Here is a 24,320-nt window from a genome sequence, read left to right on the forward strand (position 1 = left end):
CATCCACATTGTCACTGTCACTATGCTGATGTAGCGAAACAGACCGGCTATAGTGAGTGTGGTTGTGAATGATTTCGACACAAATAGACTGTTTTGCTGCAGAATGGTGATCAGATTATAATCTCTTCTTCCCACATTGCATATCGACCAGAATCTCTTCTTCCCACGTTGCATCTCTCTCTCTCTCTCTCTCTCTCACACACACACACACACAGACGCACACATTCTGGATGCTACATTTCTTACGTAAGAATGCAAAATGGTTCGGAGGCTTTGTTTGTTGCAGAGTGGTGACCGAATAGCAACCTCTTCTTCCCACATTTCATCCTGCTCATTACTAGGGGTGTGTGTGTGAGCGTCTGGAGAGAAAATGGAAGCTTGCTCAGCTCCCAAGTGGTTTTTGTTCCGTATAGTTCTGTTTCTGAGTCTTCAGCTGGCACAGAGCAGTGTCACCTATGATAGAAAGGCGCTTGTCATTAATGGGCAGAGGAGAATTCTCTTTTCCGGTTCTATACACTACCCAAGAAGCACCCCTCAGGTTAAGTTATTAAACAATACTTTCTCCATTCCATCCCACATTTATCGAAGAAAATGAGGTTGATATGTGAAGTTTCGGTTGCACTTCTCAATTACGAAAAGTATGCATATAATGCAGATGTGGGGAAGTCTAATACAGAAAGCCAAAGATGGTGGCTTGGATGCTATAGATACCTATGTGTTTTGGAATGTTCACGAACCTTCTCCTGGCATGGTACTTCGATTTACTCATTTTCTTTACATGTACTCTCTTGTGTTAATTTTCATACACTTTCTTGTCAATATTGACTGATCAGTTGTGATTTTTTGTTTTCTATTTTTGGGGTTAAGTATAATTTTGAGGGGAGATATGATTTGGTTCGGTTCATCAAGATGATCCAGAAAGCTGGGCTATACGTGCATCTTCGCATTGGGCCTTATGTTTGTGCAGAGTGGAATTTTGGGTAATCAGAATCTCGTTTTTCGGGTGATTAGTGGTTTCTGCTCTTCAAATTCAGTTCTTTTAACTTTTTTTTTTCTCAGGGGGTTTCCTGTTTGGTTGAAGTATGTTCCAGGCATTAGCTTTAGAACAGATAACGAGCCTTTCATGGTCTCTCTCTCTCTCTCTCTCTCTCTCTCTCTCTCTGTGTGGGTGTGTGTGTGTTAGAATTTAGAATAAAAAACAGGTGATTGATGAAACTGCACAGGCGAAAGTCTGTTCCGAATATGTTGGCGTCTATAACTAAGTCATCCATCATCTAAATTCTAAGCTTTGTTACGGAGTGCCTTACATTTTTCAGTATTGCAGTTGGCAACGCAAAAATTTACCCAGAAAATTGTTAAAATGATGAAGAATGAAAATCTGTTCGAGTCTCAAGGTGGTCCCATCATCCTCTCTCAGGTATCGTTTTGGGGAAATTGACTCCTATAATCCGCAGTTTGCACTATATTATCTGGCATATAAGTCTTTTTGACATACAAATATTTGCGGTCTCTTACGCTTTGGCAACTTTTTTTGGTTGTGTTACAAAGCAAAATAAAATATTCAGCTCTAGTAGGAAGTAACGAACTGCAAATATTGTGGAACTTCATTATGTCCACTTTATTGATTATTTATATATCATTGCACTTATTTTCTGTGTGCAGATTGAGAATGAATATGAACGAGTAAGCAAAGCATTCGGAGCTGCCGGTCATGAATACGTGACTTGGGCTGCAAAGATGGCTGTTGGAATGGATACTGGGGTCCCGTGGGTAATGTGCAAGGAAGCTGATGCCCCGGATCCAGTGGTACTGACAATTATACTTCTTAAACATGATTCATAAATTAGCTCTATGTGTCTTCTTATAAGCTAAAATGGTCTCTATTGTCTCTTACAATCTATCAAAGTATTTTTCTATAAGGATTCAATAATCCCATTAATTGTTCCACTTCTACTATTGGTATATTCTAACTAGTTTGGGCACCTGCAAAGAAGATTTGTTCTTACCTGTAACTCAGTTAGTGAGAGATGATGAAAATATATGGCATGCCACAAAAAACTGATGAAAATGTATTTTTTGCTCTAGAAGTGAAAGATTGATAATCTGTCTCTCTAACCCTTGATAACAGATAAACACGTGCAATGGTTTCTATTGTGACTACTTTTCTCCAAACAAACCTTACAAACCCACACTATGGACTGAGACCTGGAGTGGCTGGTAAGCTTCACATCCTCCATCTTTTTTAAAGCAATGGTCGAAGATATATTAATTCATGTCCTTTCCTTCTGTCTCCTTTTGAAGGTTTACAAAATTTGGTGGCCCAATTCACCATCGACCAGTCCAAGATTTGGCATTTGCTGTTGCTCGGTTCATTCAGAAGGGGGGCTCCTTTGTAAATTATTACATGGTGGGTCACTAGTAATACTCACCCCGCATTCAGCACCTTCTGAAAGTAGTACGCAGCAAAATTTATGCTTGCTAGGACTCAAAATTTATGCTTGCTAGGACTTGATTCATTCCATTTATGCATTACTTCTAATAAATAATGACAATATGGAAAAGATTTACCTAATATTCTTATTGTTTTCTGCAGTACCATGGAGGAACAAACTTTGGAAGAACTGCTGGAGGCCCTTTCATTACTACCAGCTATGACTATGATGCTCCAATTGATGAATATGGTGAGAAATTTGAGCCCGTATCCTTAATATCACTAGAAACCCAATTTATAAACTGTCAGATTTTTTCGTAGTGTTAGACATAATTTATTAAGTAATTAATCATTATTAGTAAAAAAATAATTAGTCAGTTTGTCAGACTTGTAACTCATATTTTCACCATCCTGATGTGATAGGCTTGATCAGGCAGCCCAAGTATGGCCATCTGAAGGAACTCCACAAGGCTATTAAGTTATGTGAGCGAGCTTTGCTAACTGCTGATCCTACCATCACATCCTTGGGAAATTATGAAAAGGTGTGTTGTCTAAGGGGGAGTGGAGAGAAACTTAAAGGATGAATGCCCATTCTATAGTAGATTTTAGTGTAATCTTGGACCGGCAAATTCAATGCTGCTTCATACTTTCTGTTGAAGTCATGCTTTGCTACACCTTTTATCCACTTTATAAAGAAACATTAGAGACAGGTTGTAGAACCCCTTTCAGTGACCTTCCAAAGCTATGGTCAAAGTATCTCTCGACTCTCACTTCACCTTAGCATTCCCTTTGGTGCTTCTGGTTATAGGATAGTTGTCAAAATGATGCACCTTTCCTTCTCTCGAAATTGGATTGACTTCATTTGACATTACCCAGGCACATGTATTCTCTTCCGAGTCAGGAGACTGTGCAGCTTTTCTCTCAAATTATAATCCAAAGTCAGCTGCAAGAGTGACTTTCAATAGCAAGCATTACAAGCTGCCACCCTGGTCCATAAGCATCCTTCCTGATTGCAAAAATGCTGTCTTCAACACTGCCAAAGTAAGTGAATTGCCTGTTGGAACTACTGAATCCATCTTGGTCTGTTGCTAGATTTCATTGATGTTCTACTTATAACAAAAAAAAAAGAAGATTTCATTGATGTTCTGTGTGACGCCCAGTGTCTATATATACAATAGTCAACAGTTACTTTAAAATATGCGGATCGTTCCGCCATGATGAAACGTGACTTGTCCAACAGCCTTAATACACACTCTTGCTGACATGAATTATTGATGCAAACAAGTCAGGCCCTTTCAAATACTATATAGCTTGAAATATTTTTATCAGTTTGCATATTTCCATGCAATCAAAGCTTATAACACGGTGAGATGCATAACCTTTCTGCCATCATAATTTCAGGTCAGAGTTCAGACATCCCAAATGCAAATGTTGCCCACTAATGTTGAGCTTCTTTCATGGGATACATTTCATGAAGACATATCTTCAGCTGATGATGGTTCAACAATCAGTGTATTTGGTCTCTTGGAGCAGTTGAACGTCACCAGAGATACCAGCGACTATCTCTGGTACACAACCAGGTGAAATTGAATTCTTCAAATATTTTTTCTTTATTCTAATATTAAGCACATACATGCAGTGCTGGTATCTCTGGTACACAACCAGGTGAAATTGAATTCTTCTAATATTTTTTCTTTATTCTAATATTAAGCACATACATGCAGTGATAACAATCTTACGATTCTTACCAGTAAAAATTATGTTTCTAGTGTTGATATCAGTTCATCAGAATCGTTTCTGCGTCAAGGCAAACTTCCAACTCTTACTGTGCAGTCAACTGGCCATGCCATGCATGTATTCATTAATGGGCATCTTGCAGGTACCTTGTTCAATTCAATCTCTTGATTTCACAGAAAGCCAGCAAATACAACTGGACTGAACTTTGTTATTCAGTTGGCTTAAAAAATAAAAAGAGAGGTTCAAGTTTTATTACATGTTAAACAGTTGCTGATTTTTATGTGATGTGATGATAGGCTCGGCCTTTGGGACTCAGGAGAGCTTGAGATTTACTTTTACAGGGAATGTTGATCTGAGACCAGGAAGTAACAAAATTTCACTACTCAGTATAGCTGTTGGACTGCCAGTTAATACTTCAATCCCCACTTCTTTTATGACTCTGATTATCAGTATCACATAATACTTCAACAGGTTACTATATTGCTTGGCCAAGTATGTCCTAGCAGCTTAACATAAGTCAAGCAAACATGTTACAAGAAAAACTTGAGATTATAATTTCAGTAGCTTTTGTAACTTCCAATGCTCGGTATCTGACCTATTTGAATTCTGTAAACAAATAAATTGCTTTTTGACATGGAATATTCTTCATAATTAATTCAACTGATAGTTTATTTCGGTACTGTTGGTGTTGAAGAACAATGGTCCACATTTTGAGATGAGGAAAACGGGAATCCTTGGACCAGTTGTCATACATGGGTTAGACCAGGGAAAAAGGGACTTGTCCCAGCATAAATGGTCATACAAGGTCTAAAAATCTCACTTCTGCATATTTTGAGGACTTCCAATCGTTTGATGAACTTCTAACAAGTGCATCTTTATACAGGTTGGGCTTAAGGGAGAAGCCATGAATTTAGGTTCTCCCAACTCAATCTCATCAGTTGATTGGATGCAAGAGTTCTTAGCGGCAGAGAAACAAAAGCCTCTGACATGGTATAAGGTATGGAAAATGAAATGAGTCCTTGACACAATCCTTTTTTGTTTCCTCTTTATTCTGTTTGACATTTTACTTGAACCTGTAGACCCATTTTGACAAAGCGGAAGGAGAGGAGGCCTTGGCTTTGGACATGAGTAGCATGGGGAAGGGTCAAGTGTGGATAAATGGGGAGAGCATTGGGAGATATTGGAATGTCTATGCTAATGGTAATTGCAATGGATGCAGTTATTCTGACACATTCCGGCCTATAAAGTGCCAATTCGGTTGTGGCAATCCAACTCAAAAATGGTACAGAATTTCTAAAAACTCCCTGATTGAGATAAAACTGAGGATTAAATGATGGTATATATATATATATATATATATATATATATATATATATATATATATATTACTTGCTCACCATCTAATATTATGATGTTAGGTACCATGTTCCTCGGTCATGGTTGAAGCCAACTAAAAATCTTTTGGTAGTTTTTGAGGAAATTGGTGGGGATGCTTCCAGAATTGCACTTGTAAAAAGATCGGTTAAAAGTATCTGTGCTGAGGTATCTGATTATCACCCAAACATTGAGAATTGGCATACCGAGAGAGATGGAAAATCAGAGGTTCTAGACATTCCAAAGGTTAGCCTACATTGTGGACGTGGGCAATCCATTTCTGCAATTAAATTTGCAAGTTTTGGAACTCCATCTGGGACTTGTGGGAGTTTTGAGCATGGGAGCTGTCACGCCCCAAGCTCTCTGGCTATCTTTGAGAAGGTATTCAGACTGCTCTTTAATTTCTTCAGACCAGATGGCCCGGTTTGAAACTTAGACTGAATCAAAATTAACTCAGTTCAGTCTAATTTTAATCTGAGTCTAACATTCAAACACCTAACTTTCAACTCAAAACCTTTTTACACTTGGGACTCACAACTTTTTTCAACTCAACACCTCTTTATATGCGAGATCAACAATCTTTTTTAACTTTTTATAAATACATCTAAACTCATATTAACATTCAAACATATCTAAACTCATCTTAAGTGGGCCTCACAAAATTCACTTTACCATCTCAACTCACTACTATTCATAACAAACTTAACTTATTTTAATTCAGCTCAACATGGGCCTATACAGTTTTCAAATTAACATCATTTCAGACCCAATCAAGATCTATGTTCAATCCGAAACTCACATCTATCGTGTCCTTATTTCCAGAAATGCGTAGGTCAGCAGGAATGCTTGGTGACTGTATCAAACAGTAACTTTGGTGCAGACCCATGTCCAAACATATCAAAAACATTATTGGTGGAAGCTGTTTGTGCCCCTGTGGATGCTACAACTGCCAGACCCAATTAGAGGTTCTGAGAACAAGAAAATAAATTGTAACTCCATATCTAAATTGGAACCATTTAATTCATTTCAAAGTGCGTTGGCAGCATTTGAAGTATCGGCAATGGAGTCTTAACGAACAAGTATGGGGAACTGAGTTCTAGTTAGGATTGTGAAAGTGTCACATTTATATGTATTGCAAATTCAAGTAAGTTGTAGGTTTGGTTTCTAAAGCTGGAGGTACTTCCATACAATTTTAATCCAAAATAAAGAAGCTTCTCAATCATAATGCCTAAAGAACCCGACCCTTCATGATGTTGTCACTGATTCCTCCCCCTCGTGATCAAGAAGGAACTTCATTAAAGTAGCACAGTGCTCTTTTTAAAACTATTGAGAAGGTACCTTACCAGTGCACTAAAGTCAACAAATGGGGCTGAAATGTCAGATAATAGACCTGATGGGCTGTCCTTTTATTTGATGTCAATAAATTAAAAATGGACTTTAATGGGATTCTCATTACTTCTTATCTAATTTATTCTGATTTGTTTTTACATATAAGAAGAAATAAAAATAAATTGAATTGATATTAAAATTAAAAATTTTAAATTAAATAAAATATTTTAAATTTTTAAATTTTTTTTATAATTTAAAAAAATTAAATTTTTTTATTTTATTTTGTAAAAAAATTTTAAAAAATTATAATAATTAAATGAGATGAATTGAGAAAAATTATAAAATCAAATGATGCATAAATGTAGATGAGGTTGGAGTTCAAGCACAAAGCAAACAATCACTTAGGACCCATGATCTATTATTTTTTAAAAAATTAGACTCATTTTAATTTATTTTATACATTTTAACTTAAAAATTAAATCTATCTTAATTTAAAAAAAAGTTAAATTTATTTTAATAAGTTACGCTAAAAAACCCTAGACTTAGGCCAAGCTTGTAAGAAACGACTACGAGGACTAATGCAGCACTAGATACTAGATAGGGTTGAAAGCTCTGTTCTTTCAAAAACCCCCTTAACCAATATAGAAATTCTCATATAATAAGATAAATTAATAAGGAGAGATTTAGATAATGAATTAAGATAATATAAATTGAGATAAAAATTAAAAATTAAAAAAATATTATTTTTTAATATGATTATTTTTTTAAAATTTAAAAAAAATAAATAATTTGTTAAATTTTGTAAAAAAATTTAAAAAAATTATAATGGTTAAATGCTCAGCTTTAAGAAAATACACAATAGCAATAGCAAATAAAAATGGATAGGCCCGTCCTGGACTCTGCCCATCCGGAAATCATTCTCTGGTATGTCCCTATGCAATAATAGATGCTCATCCACTAAAAAAACCAAAACTTATACATCACTATTCCATTGTTACTAATTATTTTTAAGATGAGATAAGATGAGATAAGATTAAAATTAAAATTAAAATAAAATATTATTAGAATATATTTTTTAATATTATTTTTGTTTTAAAATTAAAAAAAATTAAATTATTTATTTTATTTTATATAGAAATTTAAAAAAATTATAATGATTATATAAAATAAAATGGGATGAGTTGAGAATAATTATGAAAATAAACAAGGCCTTATTATTCTTAATTTTTTAAGCATTTTCCAAGAAAATCTCCTTTCAAATCTGTGCATCCTAGGTTAATCATTCAAAAGAGAAATGTTATTTACAAGATTCTTAATCATTACGATATTATATGATTTTGAAATTATTTATTGAAAGATGATTGATGGGTGATGATAAAAAAAAATATTTACGAATATTATTTTTAATCTAAGATGAATAATGCAATCAATGTTCCAACTTAAATAACAATTTTTTAATTAACTTAGTTAAAAATCTTATAGGATAAAATAAATAAGTTGAATTATTTAATTAAGAGTGATGTTATATATCAAGCTCTTCCTTTTTTTAAATAATAAATTAAAAAGTTGATAGACAATTAATCTCATTAAGACGAGAGTCTAATCAGGATTTATAACATTTCTCATTAGTTAATACAGTTATTAAAGTTGATAGACAATTACTTTTTTATGAAAAATATTAGCTAAAAAGATTAATCAATTTCGTAATTATTTATTTCACACAATTTAGAAGGGTCGACCGTCTACGTTCAAACAGCACATTTCAGCCGACCACATCGGATTCGAGTCCGGCACTCCGCATTTAGTACATTGCCGAGATTCTACACTAACACAAAAGTCTTCTACATTCTACTATTAGAAAGAAACACGCTGGATAAACCCAAATCCACATCGATGCCGACGTGGCTTCATATCGATCCCTACTCCCTCCTCAACGTGCCACAAAACGGGCCATGATATTCCCGTTATTTGCGAACCTACCCCTCCTCTTAAATCGGAAGCGCAAACTTGACCCAAAACGGACGCTGATAAAAGCCGCAACGCCACCGCCTAATCTATGAACCGCGATGCACCAAATCGAAACTTCCTGGAAAAAGAGTTGAACGAATATTAATTTTTTTTTTTCCTGGTTTTGCTGTGTGTCTCGCTTGTCCTTGTGCATGTCTTTGTATTCTTCTCGGCGCTCCCATGGCCAAACCCAAGGCTCCAAGACGAACCCTTGACTCTTACACGGTCAAACACATCAACAAAACCATCCGAGGTAAGCACTCTCTCTGTCTCTCTGACTCACTTGTGCCACTTTCCCCTTTTAATTTTGCCTAGAAACTAACAACTCCTCAATCCCCTCTCTCCGTGCTAAAAAAAACAAAGAGTGAGAAAACTATCTGACTTGACTTCACCAAATGTTCTCAGCCGGGGACTGTGTCCTCATGCGGCCGTCGGATCCATCGAAGCCGTCGTACGTGGCGAAGATCGATCGGATTGAAGCGGACGGCCGTGGGGCCAACGTGAAGGTCCACGTCAGATGGTACTACCGGCCCGAGGAGTCGATCGGCGGCAGACGGCAATTCCACGGCTCCAAGGAGGTTTTCCTCTCCGATCACTTCGACGTCCAGAGTGCCGATACCATCGAGGGCAAGTGTACGGTCCACACATTCAAGAGCTACACCAAGCTCGATGCTGTCGGGAACGAAGACTTCTTCTGCCGTTTCGAGTACAATTCCTCTACTGGAGCTTTCAATCCCGATAGAGTCGCCGTGTATGTAAGCGAATCATTCGGTTGAGTCTGGTTTGTTTTGGTTTCTTTTTTTAAGTTTCTAGTTATTGACATCTTATTTGTGTTGCTTGTGAAAATGATGAGTACGCAGGTTGTTTTTTTATCTCACACACACACACACACACATATATATATATATATATATATATTTATATATATCTTTGTTCGTGCCAACCATTCTATTCACTATCCGGCGTGGAGAACATCCACAACGTTGATGTGAAATGATTTATTTTATAAGGTTCAAATTTAGAAAATTTTCTTACATGTTAAATCATGTCACACCATCAGAGGTATGCAGTGTGTACTCTACACCAGTTTATGAATAGAATTTTCTTGTTCGTATACATGAATTATTGCTGAAAACTTATGGGATTGCCATCTCGGTAGCTTTTTATAGAAAGTTTTCTTTTAGTTTAATGGATGGAAGGAATTACATACTACCATTCGGGCTAAAGAAATAGATTTTTTTAATCAATGTATATACCACAAATATTGTTATTTTATTTTTTCATCCCTCACGCTCTGTTTATAGCCAATTCAACTCATATTGTACATAAGCATAATGTGGAATCGGGCGTATTAGTTAGAACATTTTTTAGGTAGTTCAGAAAAGGCCTCAGAATGATAATGAGAATATTTTCATTGTCCATTTAGTTGCTTCATTTGCGTTCTTAGTAATATTTGGCAAGAAATGTGAACCAAATTTGGTATTTTGCTTACTTTCATTAATGATTCGCAGGTAAGTTTCTTCTCCTTCTCCCTGCTATATCAAATAACGAAACTTCTATTTGAAGATTTCATTTGCTTTCACTATTTGAAATTTGTAGCACTCTTTTTATGTCTCTGTCTACTTGCTGGCTGAGTTTGATATAGTGCATATACCTGCACTCTTTTTAGTGTATATATCAAGATTTCGTGCGAACCACTCTTTGTATAACATGCATGACATGACATGGTAAAGGTATGGGTACCAGATGGATTTAAACAAAATGATGAGCTTGACACTTGGACTTGTACCTGCAGTCCCTATGCTCTTACCCGAAGTTGTGTGGCACTGTATTTTATCTCCAGCATAAGCAACCGTCTAGACATTAATTTGGATTGTTTTTCTACTCTTTGGGCTGTCATTCTTTGGTGAACTTAATGATTTTATTTTATCTTCACCATGGCAGACTTTTGTTGCATGTGTTTTGGACTATAAGCTTCACTTTTGCAACATGGGGTCATCAGATTTCAGAGCTGATTCAGTATTTCTTATTTTATTTCAGTTTGCTTGAGCTCTTATGGCCTATTGCTTGTTATATTGTTGCAGGTATTGCAAGTGTGAGATGCCTTACAACCCTGATGATCTAATGGTTCAGTGTGAAGGGTGCAGTGACTGGTAAGTTGAATGCTGTCGATGTATACCATTGAAGATATTGACATCTTAATTTCCGAGATATAGTGATTAAATTTCTATATGATTGAAGCTTTTTTTCATGAGTAATGAAAAAATTATTAGTTATGTAGAAAATTTATTTACTCAGGAAGTTCCTTAAAAAATATCATGGATTTATGTTGAAGAAATCTATCGACTGTACAACTGAGTAAAAGGTATGTCGTTAATATGAATTGTCTAAGAAAAGATATTTTATTAATAATATGAATTCTTCAATACCAGTTTAAAATTTCATATAACTTTTTAAAAAATCCTTGGCTTATGGGCCATGATCGTTCATTTGCATGTAATCAGCAACATGAAACCAATTTAAGTGTGACAGCTTGCCATGACAATGTGATGAAAAGCAGTACTCGGAATTCATCGTTGAATATAAATTACCCTGTTGTCCTGCTTTTTGTACATTTCTTTCGAAGATTATGCTAATTTCAAATGAGATGCATGTCTCTGATGCAGCCTTGCAAAGGCCAAGGGTATCTATTTGCTTCGTTCATGTAATTCTCAATTGTTGCCGATTTAGAGTTTATATGTGAGTTACATGTAATCTCAGATGGAGTCAATGGCTCACAAATCTGAAAGATGTTTTAGGAAGATTACAAAGTGTTTGTAATCACTTGGCATGTTGCTATGCTTCAGCAACGATGACTATAAACATAAGAAAAATTTTACTCATTATCCCCACACCACACATGATTTTTTTATTTTTTATTTTTTTTCCTTATCAAATGTATGGTTTATGGATGATGAGTAGAAGAATTCAATTAGTTTAAGAGAAATAAAACAAAAATAAAAAATAAATAAAAAATAAAAATATATGTAGTGTGTGGGATGATGAGTAGTAAAGCTCTTAACATTGAATGGAGTGTCTGATAAATTCTTCAAAAGAAAAAAATAAAAGAAAAAAGGTGGAGGGCTATTAATCCCCAGTAAGTTTGCCTCTTAAATAAAAAAAATATAAAAAATATAACAGTGAATTGAGTATGAGAGGCATGTCTTAAGAATAAGTTTTTTTTTTGTTTCTTTCTATACACTTACTTTAAAGAGCCTCTTAAGTTTGAGGGTTTGAGTTATTTGCTTGAGCCTGGTTGCAAGGCTAGAAAGGTATGAAATTCACCTGCCTCTTAAAATAGAATTTACTTTTATCTCTCTCTCTCTCTCTCTCTCTCTCTCTCTCTCTCTCCCTCTGAGGGGTGGAGAAGAGAGGTTGGTGGTTGCTTTCTGCAAATAGAAGTTTGAGATTTTAAATGCATACAATCTCCAGCATGTTACTTTTAATTCAGGTTTCATCCTGCTTGTATAAACATGACTGTGGAGGAAGCTAGAAGACTAGATCATTTCTTTTGTGAAAATTGTTCCTCTGAAGGTCAGAAGAAGTTGCAGAGTTCTCATGCTTCCAGACACTCGGATATGAAGGTATTTGCATCCATTGAAGTTCCCTCCGTTTGACAGCATTTCGTTCCATCCTGTGTTAGGTATATATAGACTCAAAATGTGCTTTCCAAATTGAGATGTTGGATATGTTTATGCATTGATCTTTCTATTGTCATCGTCATGTTTCTCATCAAGGGTAATTATTTCCCTTTGAGGCGTTATTATTTGTCTTTTTACTTTGGGTTATGCTACACGATGTCACGAACTTGAATATAAGTTCCTAAATGCATGTGGATGGCGGCTAGGATGATGTTTCTGTAATTGATCTACGCCCCCCCACCAAAAAAAACAAAGCCAAAAAGAAAAAGAAAAACCAATATTAATTGCATTAAATCCTGACACCTGTTCTTTCCAAATAGTTGGAACCAAGTAGCAGAAGACAGGATTATCACACAGTTTAGGAAATTGTTGCTCTATAATCAATGTTCATGTGCAATTATGATGTTTCAGGTGGAGACAAAACGACGTCGGAGGTGACTCGGTACATAAACATAAGGTAGAGTTATAACACGGAGGAACTGGATCTTCTTTATCTTCTAGTGTTGGGTAGGCTTCAAGCAAACACGGAGGCTCTATCACTCGCAGGCTGGTATTCACGAGTTGATGGGAGAGGGGAAATGGTTTAAAAACGTCTGTCATGTCTGGTTGTTTTAAGGGGTAATCACCCTTTTACCTTAAAGGTCAAGGTCAAGGATGTGTTTGGTTGTCAGTAATCATGTAATATAATCTCTCTTCCTTCAGTTTCTTGTTCATGAATTAGGAATGTGTCTGCTAATTACCTCAAAAAATAGAAATGTGTATAGACGAGGGTGTTCTCAACTTAAGAGCAATAGATACGGGTTTTTAATGTATCTACTGTGGTATATACTGTCTTGGACCTTGCTACTCCCAACTGCAAATGTATGACATCGTCATTTATATACCCTACGTAATCTCTCTCTCTCTCTCTCTCTCTCTCTCTCTCCATCTCTAGTAATGATCATTTGTCACTCTTTTCTTATGAATTCATAAAAACATGTTCAATCTTTTTATGGTAGCTACGGACAATCAGCACGATCTCTTTTTAATTAGTAGGCGTTAATAAGGTGAGCTTACTAAGGCTTTGTTTTTTTTCGTAGATGAGATGAGTTGAAATAAAAATTAAAAGTTGAATAAAATATTGTTAGAATATATTGTTAGAATATTATTTTTGTTTTGAGATTTGAAAAAGTTGAATTGTTTATTTTATTTTGTGAAAATTTGAGAAAATTGTAATGATTAGATAAAATGAGATGAGATGAAATTTTTTGTAAAAGTAAACGAGGGCTTAGGAAGTGGTCTATAATATAGAATTTGAATAACAAAAGGTTTTGAGATTTAAAAAAGTTAAATTATTTATTTTATTTTATATGAAAATTTAAAAAAATTATAATAATTAGATAAAATGAGATGAGATAAGAAATTTTGTAAAAGTCAACTAGGCCTAAGTCACATCCCCTTAGCAAGTGGTCTGTCATTTGTCACTCTTTTCTCATGAATTAATAAAAACATGTTCAATCTTTTATGGTAGTTATAGACAATCAGCACAATCTCTTTTTTCATTCGTCAAATAGGGTAAGTCTATTAAGGTTTTGTTTGTTTTCGTAAATAAGATGAGATGAGTTGAAATAAAATTTAAAAGTTATATAAAATATTGTTAGGATATATTTTTTTAATATTATTTTTATTTTAAGATTTGAAAAAATTGAATTGTTTATTTTATTTTGTATGGAAATTTGTAAAAATTATAATAATTAGATAAAATAATAATTTATTTTAATTAGATAAACCCTATATCTAATTTATAATAATTAGATATAAGTTGAATTTGGAAATTTTATTTTATTATAATAATTTATTTTGCGCAAAAGAAATTTGTAAAAGTGAACGAAGCCTAAGCCACCACATCCGCTTAGCAAGTGGTCTATGATATAGAATTTGAAGAACAACAAAAGAGATAGAACTTCCGTTGCCGGGACTTGAACCCGGGTCTCTCGGGTGAGAGCCGAGTATCCTAACCAACTAGACTACAACGGATTGCTGATCTAGATAAATAAAATATAAATAAAATTATTTTAGTGTTCCCACAAAGCAAATTAAATCCACCGTTTGAGGCCCATGAGTTTTTATAATAGAAATGATACACAGAATCCCGTGTACATAAATAGATATATGAACAGTAAAATCACTGTATATGATTTCTTTTGCGCAGTAGCATGACTGATGATAACCGACAATATAACGAATTGCATCCAGTTGATGTGAAATTTTCAGCTTTGAAAAGCACGTAAATGATATGTAATATCAATGAAAACTAAATATTATAAAGGGTTTCCTTAGATATTTTGGCTTCAAATCAGAGGAGACTGTATAAGGTATTTGCTGAAGTATGTTGATCTTAAAAAATTACTATCAGATTATATAATCAACGGGCAAATTGAAGAATACATTGTCGACTCAGTTGACTGATAAGGCTTATACAATTAAGATTACAATACAATACAATGCTTGGTAAGTGATCAACAGCAAATGGTCAAAAAATTTCATAAAAGAATGTGAAAAAAAGCTAATGTTCAGCTACAGGCTTTTTGGGTATTTGTGTTTGAAACTCCTATCTTTGTATAAAAATGGGTGTGCGTTTATTTTAACTTGTCTTTGATCTCTTCCATACAATAACTGTGCCATAAAAATCAGATGAAGCCAACAAGTTCTCTCCATGGTTCCAAGCAACACCCATAACCGGAAAACGATGACCCTGCACTCACAATAGCCTGGGTCAGCTTGAAAGCTGATTCATAACTATAGTTAAACCATTATAACCTAATTGGCATATAAAATGGACCTGTAGTTTGTTTACACATGTATGCCTCGGTCGAGTTAAATCATAGAAGTATACATTTGAATCCTCACTTCCAGCAACTGCATGTTGCAACAAAATCATAATATCAGCAAAGAATCTGGGGAATTTTTTTTTTTTTTTTTTTCTTGATTCCATATCATCTTCACATTGGTTTGGAGTTTCATATTATGATATCAACATATTTACTTCAGTAAAATCACATTTGACATTTCTGGATCTCCCTATAGTTTCCTATACAAAAATGTAACCAGAAGTTCAAATTAAAACAAGTTTGCAAGTAAAAAGGATGCAATTTTACATGGATTTTTATTTCTAAATGTGTTCAGAACTATTTCGCATTTGACTCTGGTATAAGATTAGAAGCTCTTATCAAATATAGCTATTCTCAAAATTCAGTAATACTGTCTATCAATAACCCCAGAGTAGTTGCTATCAGGTAGTGTGCGTTGTGGACAAACCACCAAACAGAAGAGTGGCAAGTGAAATTGTATTTCAGATATCTAAACATGTTTCTTCTTTAGTGTGGTCACACATTTTTAGAGAAAATTGAGTAAGTGCGGAGAATATTGTATCTTGATTGTGACATACTAACCTATATACTCCCCTTTTTCAAGGGAAAGCAGAGGACAGAAGGAAGCTTGAATTTTATGTATTCGAGGAGTTAACTTAAGCGAGCAACGAAGAGTCAAGTAACCTTGTATTTCCAAAGCGACACTGCAACATGCCAACATCACTTTCAGTATTTCAGGATAAAGACATAAGGCCCATTTGGTTGATGGAAATGAAATCCGGGAATGAGATACCTATTTCTCCATTTATTCCAACAAATTCATTCTAAAAGCTTCATTTGGGTACACTTAGACTTGGTATTCTGATCCCTTAGTTGGGGTGCATTTATTTTTGAGAGAGTATCAAACTTTTATATCCAGGGGTAGCGGAATCAGAATACCATGTCGACCCCTTGATATGATATTAGGAATCCCATTCCCATTCCTTCATTGCCACACCTGTCAACCAAACATGGCCTTGAAAGTATAAGGCATATTCAGCTGATCAGACCTGAAGAAAGATAAACTTCCATCTTGAGTACATGACAGCAGCACAGGGCCACGTGCAAGCAAGGAGAAACTTCTGTACTGCACAGTTGTGACTGCGGATTTGTGCCTGCTGGAACTTCGGTGGCGATGAGAACGAGATAATGCTCCTGTGTGAGAGTTCATACTAACAGAGTAGATACATCCCTGCACGTATTGTTCCCGTAACAATGTCAAAGGCAGAACATGTGAGTACAGAAGATCATAAAGATATATGATGCATGCAGAAGATCACACCTGTGCGTCCCCACAGAAGATGAGCTGACCAGTGTGATCCTGGTCCATGGAGGTAACCTCACTGTCAAAGACTGTTTTATTAATAATTCTTCCAGTGCTGAAATTAATTACCTGGTATACCAGTGTAGAAGTGGCTGCGATTAGACTGGATCTATGAAGCATGACAGGGTATATAGGAGAACATTGACATAAAAACACTTATTAGTTTTACGTCAAGCTTATGTTATATTGTTAAGAATCCGATATATGTAACTCGGTAGTATAAACTCACAAGCAAACCTAATTTCTAAATTAGTCAATATGTGTATTTCTTAACATCCAAGATATTCCAACGTTTAGATGTAATACACTTTTTTTTTCTCCTAGCAAAAGGGGGCGAAAAGAAGAGGCAAGATCTCAATCCAGAAGCTATCATACTAGAGCAGGACGTGACTTTTTTCCTTTTTTTCTTAAGAGGCAAAAGAAATGGTATCCAGTAATTACAGTGATTTCTTTGTTTGCATTGCCAACTGAAAGGAAGTTGTTGTTTACCTGCATCAAAAGAAAAAGAGATAGAAAACAGGCATTTAATGAAAAATAAAGTACAAGAAGAAATATAAAAAGACACAATGCCTTTTTGTTATGAAATGCACCAAAGCTTCTCCTCACCAAGATGAGATAACAAAAAGTCTCTAAAGCTGATATAAGAAAAAGAGCAAAAAAAAAAAAAAAAATGCAGAAAGGAATCCAAGTTCATAATAACTTAATGCAAAATTTGAGAGAAATGGAACCAAAATAACTCAAATCTTAGCAAAGGTACTTAATCACTTCCTTTAGATAACCCAGGCTTGCTTGTGCAACTGAGAACATGCTAAACATTATTCTGAACATCCAAAAACATAGAAATTAGTGTATACTTACAGGGTGAAAACGAATACATGTTTGTGAAGAAACTCCATATATCACTCGAATGCACAGGCCTTTTGATATCTCCCATACTCTCACAGTTTTATCCATTGAAGATGATGCAATGTACTGATTATTTGAGGAGAAATCAAAGTCTGAGAAAATATTAGTATTTTAGAAGCAAGTGGTGCCAACAATAAACGCAATGCATGGTTCCAATTCTAGAACAGTGTATGTAAAGCTCCATAAATAATACTACATCAGCAGCAGATTTTATTTGCGCCCAAAAGATACTGCACAATTTATTAGCTTTCTCTTTGTTCACAAAAGATTTGAAAATTCCATACTTCATATTACTGTCACCAAGATGTAATTAATATCATTTTTTTTGTTATAAGTAAGATGTAATTAATATCATGTCACAACTCACACATAATTACGGACTTGAACCCCCGACACACCCACCATCCCATTCTTATTAGTGATGAAAGTGCCCTTTAGTCCAACAAATTTTGAAACTGCCCATGGACCATAATTTCAACTTCAATTATTTTAAGATTGCCATGGCAAGTTTTGGGGCCTGCAATATAGTACCCTCGTACCCCAAGTGTTACTTGGTGATGAAAGGAAAATGCCCAAGCCTAGCACTCCTATCTTCAGCTCATTTTACCAATATACTAGAATTATGCCAGATCTCAAGTCTTTGTCTATCACAAACTACATTTTATATTCGACCAACCTGTAGATGAGCATTATCACAACTGTGCCACTATGAGATTTAAGAAAAGACCAAAGAAACAGTACCAGTCAATCCAACCTGTGACATCTTTGGAGTGGCCTTTCAATTCCTTGATGACTGAAGGTGGTCCTGACACAGTGCATACCGTCAAGGTTCCATCTGATGCCCCATATGCAAGTAGATCAGAACTCATGTGCCCAAACTTCAAAACCGTGACTGCACATTAAGCTAATAAGGTATTCTTCGACCCAAGTCAAATTTATGATGACAAGCAGCAATATAACATGTCTCCGTTGGTACTTGAAAAAGAAATTACCAGAAGCTTTGCACTGATCAAAGATGCACTGCATTCCCACAAAAGAATATGCAAGTTCAGCCCCTCGTTTACGTGGGCGATCATTGTCACTTGCATTTGAACTAAAACTCGTTCTGCGGCTTAAATCTGGATTGCCACTTTGCAAGTCCTGCAAAGGGAAAAATTCGCATAAAACCTTTTTCTTTTTCTTTTTTTGGATAGGTAAAAAAAAATTCGCATAAAACCTTTTAGAATGACATGAAATAAGACTAGTAAGAACAACATTGGCCCTTGCATTGTCTCAAGTGCTGCTCAAAGAAGCTCCTTCAACTTAACAAAAGACCAGTCTACAAATCAATATAAGTCTCATAGATAATGAAAGCGACAAACGCTCGAGGTCTCATAGACTACACAGTGACAGTCCGTTTCAACAAGGTAAAAGATGTGTACAATTCTCTCATGAACCAGAGATGCATGAAATTATTTTCTCAAGTAAAAATGAGCTCCTTTGGTCACTCACTGTGACCTTCTAGTGAAGAAAACATACCAGTTTCAAGGAATGTGTGAGAAACCTACATGTAAAAAAGTATTGCTGCATCTCCTACAGTTCAGTAGAAAAGTAAGGTGACAAATCAGGAATTATTAGTTTCAAATATGTGGAGGAGGCATTCCATTGTGGCCAGTCCACAATTCTTCAAATACCATGATGTATCACACCAACTAAATTCTACGACACAGTTACTGGTTTTTACCATCAGCATAGTGCAGCCAAAGGAAAAGGAAAGAATTAATGAGAAAAAATAAGTTTAGATTAAAAAAAAACAAGAGTCCATAAAGATTCAAGCATACCCTGCTAGAACTCCAGCTGTCCACCTCAAACAAAAGGGAATATGGACTTGGAGGCAGAACCCATCGGCCACTGATGCATCAACCAGTAAATCATCCTGATGTCAGAATTGTATGAATCATAATTTTAAAATAGCACTTAAAACTAAAAATTCTCCTAGACATACAAGTCTCAGGTTTATAATAAAATATTATGTTACAAAATAAATATATGTAAAGCTTCCACAAAAGTTGGTCAAAAAGGTAAAATAAAATACAACTAGGTTTTACGGCATAATATAATCCAGTATATATTGATTGATCCAGTCACAATGCTTGAACTGATCAAGAAGAATTTTTAGTAACCTGTTTCCTGGAGTGCCTTGGAGGCTTGGTGACTGCAAACTTTCCCAATTTCTTGGCCTGCTGATGTAATTACGGTAGGCCACATAACCTTTTCCATTGTATCTCCAATCCTTCATGGAACAAAATACCAATGCCATTATGTGAACTTTCAAAAATTTGAAAAGAAAAGAAAAAGACAACGAACGAATCCAAAAGGTAAATCTACTGCTCAAAAAGAAGCAAAATTTATACTAAAAGGAAAATTTTCGACGTCCTCGTAACCTGGATTTTGCGATCAATAAGAATGCAACTAGACAAACGCGTTAGACATTGAATTATTTACCAGATCCAATCACAAATAATTCCTTTGGAAAAAAAAAAAAAAAAGATCAAACGACACCCTACACTTTCACACAACCAAATTTTAAACATGGCTCCAATTAATAAGCCCTAATTACACATATATCCAAATACTAACTCACGCATATACATATACTTGCCAGATAAGCTCAAAAATGGCAAAGATGAAAGAGCGTACTCGGCGGCGAAAAACCCCGGACTCGGCCTTGCGGTAAAGAAGGAGACGACGAATGCCTATGTATACGGGATCGGAATCGGCGGTTACAGGCTGAAGCAAGCAGCTGAAGAGCTCTGGATCTACATGCTCATTCTTCTTCTTCTTCTCCTCCTCGCTCGTCTGCTCCGCCATTCTATAAAGCTTCCTGCGGATCCTTCATTGGTGAGTGTTCGCTACAAGGATTTTTCTTTCTCTTTCTCGGCAAATCGGAGGGTCATCAGTTTGTCTTCGTGAGGACCTGAGAGAGAGAGAGAGAGAACGCGCGCGGAGTTGAAGTGAAAAATTGCGACGACTTTTGCTAGAAAGAACGGTGTTACGGTACGCAATTTTAATTTTAAAGACTGCTCGGATCTGAAGGACAGCGCCAGATCGTAGGCAGCCAGTCTCTGATGCCTTTTAACCGCCAACCGGCGACAGTTTAATACGTCTCGGATCCGTACGAAATACCGATTTATGGGCGCGGAAATTTTTTTATCCCACATTATTAATCTCACTTAGGAAGATGGATTATAATTTATTCATGTCTAATGGCATGATGAATTGTAACCAAAGAAACGATTGTACGTAGCATGGCATCGCAAATTACAATTCGACCGCGCGACGGTCCATTTCCTATCTAGAAATGATTGTAGGTTTTTTTTTTTTTTTTTTTTTTAAGAAATGATTGTAGGTTGGGTGTGTGAATTCTTACATCGATGCTAAAAAAGACGGGACAGATAAATAATTAATCAATTTCAAGAAGGGTACGAAAGGAAATCAGCATATAGTACAAAAGTGTTTTTGTTATTGCTCAACGACATTTACCATAAAAAAAACGACCTATTAACTTTTAATCAAAGATCTGTCGGGAAAATTGTACATGCGTATTATATATATCTATACATGGAATGATCATTCTAAAGTATAATTAGTAGCCAAACTTTGATGAGAACATTTGAGATCTAATCTATGTAAGAATTAATTACGATACAAAGCAGTAGGATCTATGAAAATCCTCCTAATTAATTTCTTAGGCTAGCTACATCCTTTATAATTGAAATATATTTATAAGAAAAAATCTATTCACGATCATCTTCACACATTATATTTTTTTTATTATTTTTATTTTTTCTCTTAATAAATATATGATATTTAGATGATGAGTAAAAAAAATTCAATTAGTTTAAGAATAATAAAATTTAAAAATTTTAAAAAAATAAAAATAAATGTGATATGTGGTCATATGTAAGGATGATGAATAACAAAGCTCAAATGTCAATGATATAATGACAAACAAAATTAATTAAGGTTGTTACAAGCACACCCATTGTACAAAAAGAAAAACTTAGCGGTGCACATGCATTTTGTTTGCATGCAATAAAATTAATTAGGTTCCTATATTGAGATATTGCATATATTGATTATTTTTATTAACCATTGTAAAACGAGAAAATCATGAATTGTGAGTACTCTAACGTACGGGCCGGGGGAACCAAATAATATATAAGAGGAATTATGATACTCTAAATCATAAAATAATAAAAATGAAATACGATATATATATATATATATTAACTAATATATATATGTGTGTGTGTGTGTATTAAATTGGAAAAACAGCTACTTCATTAATTATATTTCAAAGAAAGAGGAAAAACAAGAAGTCACTAATTGTTTGATAGGATCACATTATCAATAATTAGAGATAAATTAGTCTAAATGATTACTAGTACTTTTTATAATGAATGGCTTCATATTATATAGTCCATAGACGGTATATATAGAATATAGATCAGCTCCATCCACGTACAATATATATACGTATAGACTTCAATTATTTTTATCAACTGCGCGCATGCAGCATGCATTGGTTTTGAAATCAAATTAAATCTTAAGATGTTCTATCTGAAGAATTACGTGAAGACTCGAGTTCTGGCCGGGGTGGGAAACTGAGTTCGGAACCGAATAGTGGTACGTACTAGGTACTCCTATATATGAGAAACGCCAAGTACTCACAGAATCAAACAAAACAAAGAAATGAGAAAAATAAATAATATTAGGAAAATACAGTAGTAGTACTAGTACGAGTACTACTGGAAATGAATTAACCAGCTGCATTCAGATGATTTGAGACAAATTAACCAACATTATTATATATAATAAGCCAGCCATTGCATGCATGGGTTAATTAACCCTGCATCATCATATCCACTAAACTGATCACAGCATTATATCCTGGACAGGCTAACTATTTCCAAGCAATCGATCGGCAGCTTCAAATTAACATCCGGCATTCCTACATGAGATCAATGATGATCAGTTTATCTGCGGATATCACATTATTATATATGTATTTTAGATGCATGATAAATGAGTTTTGGGACGTATCACAAACGTTCTATAATATAATATAAGAGTATTATACATTATGCCTAAATCTTATAGCTACGAGACAAGCACCGAGAAAAAGTAATGCATATATATATATATATATATATATAGCTGGGCATTTAATTAATATTAGCTCCAGTAGTTCTTGGTGAACAAATGAAAAATGCCAGAAAATCTGGAATTAATACAAAATCTGTCATACACATATGTGTATAGTCCTTAGATCTTCTTCCCCAAATACTTATACAAAAGTGCTCACTTACGAATCACAAGGACCCAATTCATGAGGAAGGTAAAAACAAGACCCAGAATATATATTGTCTAACTAATTATTGTAAGAGTTTTATTTAAACTCTATGTCCCACACACCCATTTTGATAAAGTTTGAAATAGCTCAAAACTTAACAGTTAATATATGAGTTATAACGGGATAAGAAAACTCCTAAGAAATAAGATTAAATTCATTTCTCTAATCACAGTCAAACACAAAGTCTTAGATTTCATGATTGTTGAAATCCATGCCCAAGCAAGCAGTCATTGTTGACTGCTTACTCAACCTTCAGCGCTCAGTGCTCAGCGCCCAGCAGCTACCCGTTGAATGCAAATAAATGCATTCATACATGAGGCGAGACGCCTATAAATTAAAGCTTCATGCGAAAACTTCAAATACTCCCAAAGAGAAGAGAAAAGTGAGAGAGCTCGGAGAGCTCTGAAAGAAAAGAAGAGAGTTGAGTTGAGTAGAGTGTAATCCTCCTCCTCTGTAATATTTTCTTGTGTTTCACTATTTAATAGTGAAACTCTTTTCTGTAGATGTAGGCAGTTGCCGACTCACGTTAAATTCTTGGTGTCACTGAGTGCATGATTGTACTCTTTTATATCCGCTTTTATTCCTTCCCTTGTGTTGATTTTTCCAATAAATGGTATCAGAGCGATTGTTGGGAGGAGTTTTTTTAAGAAAACTCGTTTTTAGTGCGTAGCTCAGTTTTCAAATTTGAGCATACCACTGTGTTCGTCTCATCGAGACAAGAAAAGCGGTGAAAACTAGAGATTGGAAGTATGTTGCACGCTCCCCCACGCACCCTCTAAAGATCGGAGAGTGAGCCCACTCTCAACACACGCCACACACGCCCAGGAGAGGCTCAAGCGCGTGATCACCACTCTTAACATGCGCCACACACGCCTCGGAGAGGCTCGAGCGCGTGATCCCCACTCTCTACACGAGCCGCACGCGCTCCAGAGAGAGTCCTTGCGCGTGACTTACACGCGCCCTAACTCTAGAGAGGGCGTGAGGTACATGCGCTTACACGTTGTTTGTCGTGCCACGCGCTGCACGCGCGACAGAGTTCTTGTTGTGATTCTTTGCTATTTCTTGTGCTATTTGAGTTCGATTTTGACGAAACAAGACTCGTTTCCAACAAAAATCAGGCATTCCGGACACAACGGTGCTGTACGTTTTGCGATATTCAACCTCAAAGATCCTGTACTTACATTTTATATTTAGAATCAGTCTAAATCTATGGAGGATTCAGCATCAAGCGCCATAATAAAACTAACTG

General features: G+C 35.3%; 3 protein-coding genes, 1 long non-coding RNA gene and 1 other non-coding gene across 7 annotated transcripts; 2 read left to right on the forward strand and 3 right to left on the reverse strand.

Moving 5' to 3' along the window:
- On the forward strand, positions 1-6,790 carry LOC121254308 (beta-galactosidase 3-like). Its single transcript, XM_041154304.1, has 19 exons — positions 1-538; positions 656-751; positions 868-980; positions 1,060-1,126; positions 1,325-1,417; positions 1,663-1,806; positions 2,129-2,217; positions 2,302-2,407; positions 2,594-2,681; positions 2,855-2,973; positions 3,308-3,472; positions 3,833-4,011; positions 4,201-4,310; positions 4,465-4,574; positions 4,863-4,973; positions 5,052-5,165; positions 5,248-5,450; positions 5,587-5,923; positions 6,365-6,790. Exons 1-19 carry the CDS (start codon positions 371-373, stop codon positions 6,503-6,505), a joined length of 2,553 nt encoding a protein of 850 aa, XP_041010238.1. The 5' UTR covers positions 1-370; the 3' UTR covers positions 6,506-6,790.
- A 2,131-nt stretch (positions 6,791-8,921) lies between these two features.
- On the forward strand, positions 8,922-13,445 carry LOC121255872 (chromatin remodeling protein SHL-like). 3 transcript variants are annotated; one of them, XM_041156412.1, is made up of 5 exons: positions 8,922-9,131; positions 9,284-9,629; positions 10,963-11,031; positions 12,369-12,560; positions 12,970-13,299. In XM_041156412.1, exons 1-4 carry the CDS (start codon positions 9,059-9,061, stop codon positions 12,532-12,534), a joined length of 654 nt encoding a protein of 217 aa, XP_041012346.1. In that variant the 5' UTR covers positions 8,922-9,058; the 3' UTR covers positions 12,535-12,560; positions 12,970-13,299. The 3 variants fall into 3 exon arrangements, with proteins under 3 accessions (XP_041012346.1, XP_041012347.1, XP_041012348.1); XM_041156413.1 differs by having other exon boundaries at positions 8,929-9,131; positions 12,369-12,501; positions 12,970-13,445; XM_041156414.1 differs by having other exon boundaries at positions 8,976-9,131; positions 9,242-9,629.
- A 1,056-nt stretch (positions 13,446-14,501) lies between these two features.
- Positions 14,502-14,574, reverse strand: TRNAE-CUC. The gene has a single exon. It is a non-coding gene; the product is annotated as a tRNA-Glu (tRNA).
- A 355-nt stretch (positions 14,575-14,929) lies between these two features.
- On the reverse strand, positions 14,930-20,789 carry LOC121256527 (WD repeat-containing protein 13-like). Its single transcript, XM_041157368.1, has 12 exons — positions 20,356-20,789; positions 19,839-19,948; positions 19,497-19,566; positions 18,669-18,816; positions 18,431-18,568; positions 17,629-17,768; positions 17,212-17,259; positions 16,729-16,839; positions 16,457-16,638; positions 15,990-16,111; positions 15,380-15,456; positions 14,930-15,292 (listed from the first exon to the last, which is right to left on the reverse strand). The coding sequence occupies exons 1-12, from the start codon at positions 20,524-20,526 to the stop codon at positions 15,182-15,184; spliced, it is 1,428 nt and encodes a 475-aa protein (XP_041013302.1). The 5' UTR covers positions 20,527-20,789; the 3' UTR covers positions 14,930-15,181.
- Positions 20,790-22,287: 1,498 nt separating this feature from the next.
- LOC121256733 lies at positions 22,288-23,653 on the reverse strand. Its single transcript, XR_005939056.1, has 3 exons — positions 23,397-23,653; positions 23,252-23,256; positions 22,288-22,297 (listed from the first exon to the last, which is right to left on the reverse strand). It is a non-coding gene; the product is annotated as an uncharacterized LOC121256733 (long non-coding RNA).
- Positions 23,654-24,320: the final 667 nt, after the last annotated feature.

The sequence above is a fragment of the Juglans microcarpa x Juglans regia genome, chromosome 3D (assembly GCF_004785595.1).
Source record: "Juglans microcarpa x Juglans regia isolate MS1-56 chromosome 3D, Jm3101_v1.0, whole genome shotgun sequence".
Lineage (NCBI taxonomy): Eukaryota > Viridiplantae > Streptophyta > Magnoliopsida > Fagales > Juglandaceae > Juglans > Juglans microcarpa x Juglans regia.